The following is a 1,799-nucleotide window of genomic DNA, read 5'->3' on the forward strand; positions in this document are numbered from 1 at the left end:
AAGGAAGGAAGGAAGGAGGAGGGAGGAAGGAGGAGGGAGGGAGGAAAGAAGGAGAACACATTTTTGTATGAACTGGCAATGTGTAAAAATAATAAACAATACATGTTAAAAGAGTAAATAAATATAGCATGTTGGCTTCTGAAGTCAGAGAAGGTTTAAACTGCCAAAGTACTCTACAGTAAATATTAACTGACATCTATGATAATATTCCTGAATTTACATTCAGTTTTTTGTTTATGTTACCTAAGCCAGAAAGAACTTTCTTCGTATTTATTATTCTTCTGGGTTCCTACTCCAAAGTTGTAACAGAGATGATGAAGACTTGAAGTCTGCAATATAAAAAAAAAAAAAATCCATGAGATTCATGATTTCCTTAAATCCCAACACACTTCGGGAGGCCGAGGTGGCAGTGAGCCATGACGGTGCCACTGCACTCCAGCCTAGGAGACAGAGCAAATCTCCGTCTCAAAAAACAAACAAAAACATACTTAATGTGTCCTATACATCAAAATAAGCTTCCTCATCAAAACCTCTCCATTTGTATAAAGAAGAACTGCAAAACATTCAGGTTGGGGAATTAGTTATGTATGAAAAAGTATTATAATAAATTACTAATAGAAGTTAAAAGATGCTTTGTAACAGGAAATGAGAAACCCAATCATTGCCCAGCCAAAGGGCAGGCTAAAACCCTGCTTTTGGTTGCCAGATCCAGTTAAAGGCACTAGAGCAGAGAGTATATTCAAAGACAAAAAATCACTATTGACGAGGAGTGAGGTTGGGAAATGAATGATTTTTTTTTTTCAAAATTGAGACAACTTTAAAAATTCTGAAGTTCTGAAATGTGTCCAAAGCACTATCTAGTCAAAAGACTTATTTAGAAATAGTTTCATGGACACTCTTTAGCAACAACAATCATTTTCTTTACATAAATTACCATTGAAATGAAACTAGGAACAAGTATATGAATGTTGCCTTGGGAATCAGCATCTCAGTCCCTGCATTAATGCCATGTTTTACATAATTTTCATCTCTCAAAATACTGGGAAGTGGCATAGGAGAAATTTTAATGCTAATAATTTATCCAAATATCCCCTCATTATTTATAGAAACCACCTATCTAGAGAATTTGATTATACCCATATAAAAAGTCCTTTATAAGTTTTACCCAAGACTACAGAAGTAGATCCTCAACTAAGAATCCAAGGTCTGAAGCAAGTTATTAATAAGTAATGTGTAAAGACTTGTCTTGCTTCAAAAAAGTTTCCCTTTGAATTACAGTACATTCAGATAGCAGAAGTTCAATATGCATGTCTGAGCACATCAGACCTACTATATACTTGAATCTAAAATAAAGAATAGGCCAGGCACGGTGGCTCACACCTGTAATCCCAGCACTTTGAGAGACCAAGACAGGTGGATCACTTGAGGTCAGGAGTTCAAGACCAGCCTGGCCAACATGGAGAAACCCCGTCTCTACTAAAAATACAAAAATTAGCCAGGCATGGTGGCAGGTCCCTATAATCCGGGCTACTCAGGAGGCTGAGGCAGGAGAATCTCTTGAACCCAGGAGGTGGAGGTTGCAGTAAGCCGAGATCATGCCACTGCACTCCAGCCTGGACGACAGAGTGAGAGTCCGTCCCTAAAAAAAAAAAAGAAAAGAAAAGAAAAGAAAAAGAAAGAATGAATGAGACCAAGTGCTTGATAGCACTACAGAGCGACTATGGTCAATAATAATTTAATTATAAATTTTAAGCTGGGCGCCGTGGCTCAAGCCTGAAATCCCAGCACTTTGGGAGGCC

General features: G+C 37.7%; 1 protein-coding gene across 2 annotated transcripts in view; it reads right to left on the minus strand.

Moving 5' to 3' along the window:
* TEX11 (testis expressed 11) overlaps nucleotides 1-1,799 on the minus strand; it is a 360,505-nt gene that overhangs the window by 243,453 nt on the left and 115,253 nt on the right. For both annotated transcript variants that reach the window (XM_011992031.1, XM_011992030.1), the window contains one exon: nucleotides 244-329. In XM_011992031.1, coding sequence (XP_011847421.1) covers nucleotides 244-329 — 86 coding nt within the window. The remainder of the gene's footprint in view (nucleotides 1-243; nucleotides 330-1,799) is intronic.

This window comes from Mandrillus leucophaeus, unplaced genomic scaffold, assembly GCF_000951045.1.
Source record: "Mandrillus leucophaeus isolate KB7577 unplaced genomic scaffold, Mleu.le_1.0 Scaffold401, whole genome shotgun sequence".
Lineage (NCBI taxonomy): Eukaryota > Metazoa > Chordata > Mammalia > Primates > Cercopithecidae > Mandrillus > Mandrillus leucophaeus.